This window comes from Anneissia japonica, unplaced genomic scaffold, assembly GCF_011630105.1.
Source record: "Anneissia japonica isolate Jap-2015-1 unplaced genomic scaffold, ASM1163010v1 scaffold287748_len1686314_cov196, whole genome shotgun sequence".
Taxonomy (NCBI): Eukaryota; Metazoa; Echinodermata; class Crinoidea; order Comatulida; family Comatulidae; genus Anneissia; species Anneissia japonica.
This window is the reverse complement of record NW_022727190.1, coordinates 987,233-988,382: the sequence shown is the minus strand read 5'-3', so window position 1 is coordinate 988,382 and position 1,150 is coordinate 987,233. Positions and strand designations below refer to the sequence as shown.

Sequence of the window (1,150 nt, the reverse complement as noted above, 5' to 3'; positions counted from 1 at the left end):
GTTCCTACGCCGCACCACCCCCACCCCATCCCTGTAAGATACACCACCACACAGATGGAGATTCATATAAACACTAGGCCAATTCGTCGTCTGAAAGCAACCGTGTACTAAACACACACGTACAACCTCATAAACATGACAACATGATGTAACAACACTAAATGTAATCATGTACTCACCTTGGCTGGCATTGTCTGATCTTCCTCTTAAACAAGTCTCGCTGTACAGATAGCACGGCAACCAGACCAACATAAACACTATTGTTGCTCCAGTCAAAATTCCCACTAACGTTGAATTCTGCAACTCAGATGCTTTGGTTGTCTGTAAATTCAAGGTCTTCTCCCATCGGTTGGCAGGGCCCCTGGGTGAGAATACCGTTCGGTTTCTAGATAGGTGTCTATGGCTGTGTCCTGAAGATGTTGGTGATGGCAGTGAAGCTGTTTCAAGGTTGTTTATCACTGTATCTTTGATATTCACTAAGGGATTAGGTTGTGGCAGGGAATTTGTGATGGAAACATCGCGGACATCTTTATGGTCAATGATGTTTCTGTGTTCTGCCTTACTTTTGTCTGCAAGCAACGAGAATGATATATTAATATGCCTAATAATAATAATATACCTAATAATAATAATAATAATAATAATAATAATAATAATAATAATATATTAAGGATAATAATGATGATGATGGTAATGAAATAATCATACATTTCACTTTAAGGCACAATACCACAAGACAAAGACAAAATGGAAACATAGAGTGGGTCTAGGAATACAAAAATGGGTGGAAAATCTTGGCCAATAAGACAAAATTACAGGGGTTTTTTTCTTTTTAACAAAGGAAGAATAAAAACTTGTGCAGACCAGGGGTGGCACCAGTGGCAACCTCCACTCCCCCGTTGGGGGAAAAACCACAATTTGTCGGGGAGAAAAACGTATATTCATTTTCTACATATTAATGGACTCCAAAATCGAAAAAATAAGCCTTCAAACCCCTAAATTGTCATATTCACCCCCCCACCCATGCTACGCTTTCGAGAGGTTTTGAGCGACGCCCGACCACGCCCACTTTCGTCGGAGACGGCACCCCCACCCCCGTCGGGGGCCTCGCGCCCCTGCCGGGGAAATTCTGGCGCCATAACTGTTGGAG

General features: G+C 42.3%; 1 protein-coding gene across 3 annotated transcripts in view; it reads right to left on the bottom strand.

Annotated features, from left to right (window-relative positions):
- LOC117113609 overlaps window positions 1-1,150 on the bottom strand; it is an 8,196-nt gene that overhangs the window by 4,200 nt on the left and 2,846 nt on the right. For all 3 annotated transcript variants that reach the window (XM_033257004.1, XM_033257005.1, XM_033257006.1), the window contains exon 3: window positions 180-569. In XM_033257004.1, coding sequence (XP_033112895.1) covers window positions 180-569 — 390 coding nt within the window. The remainder of the gene's footprint in view (window positions 1-179; window positions 570-1,150) is intronic.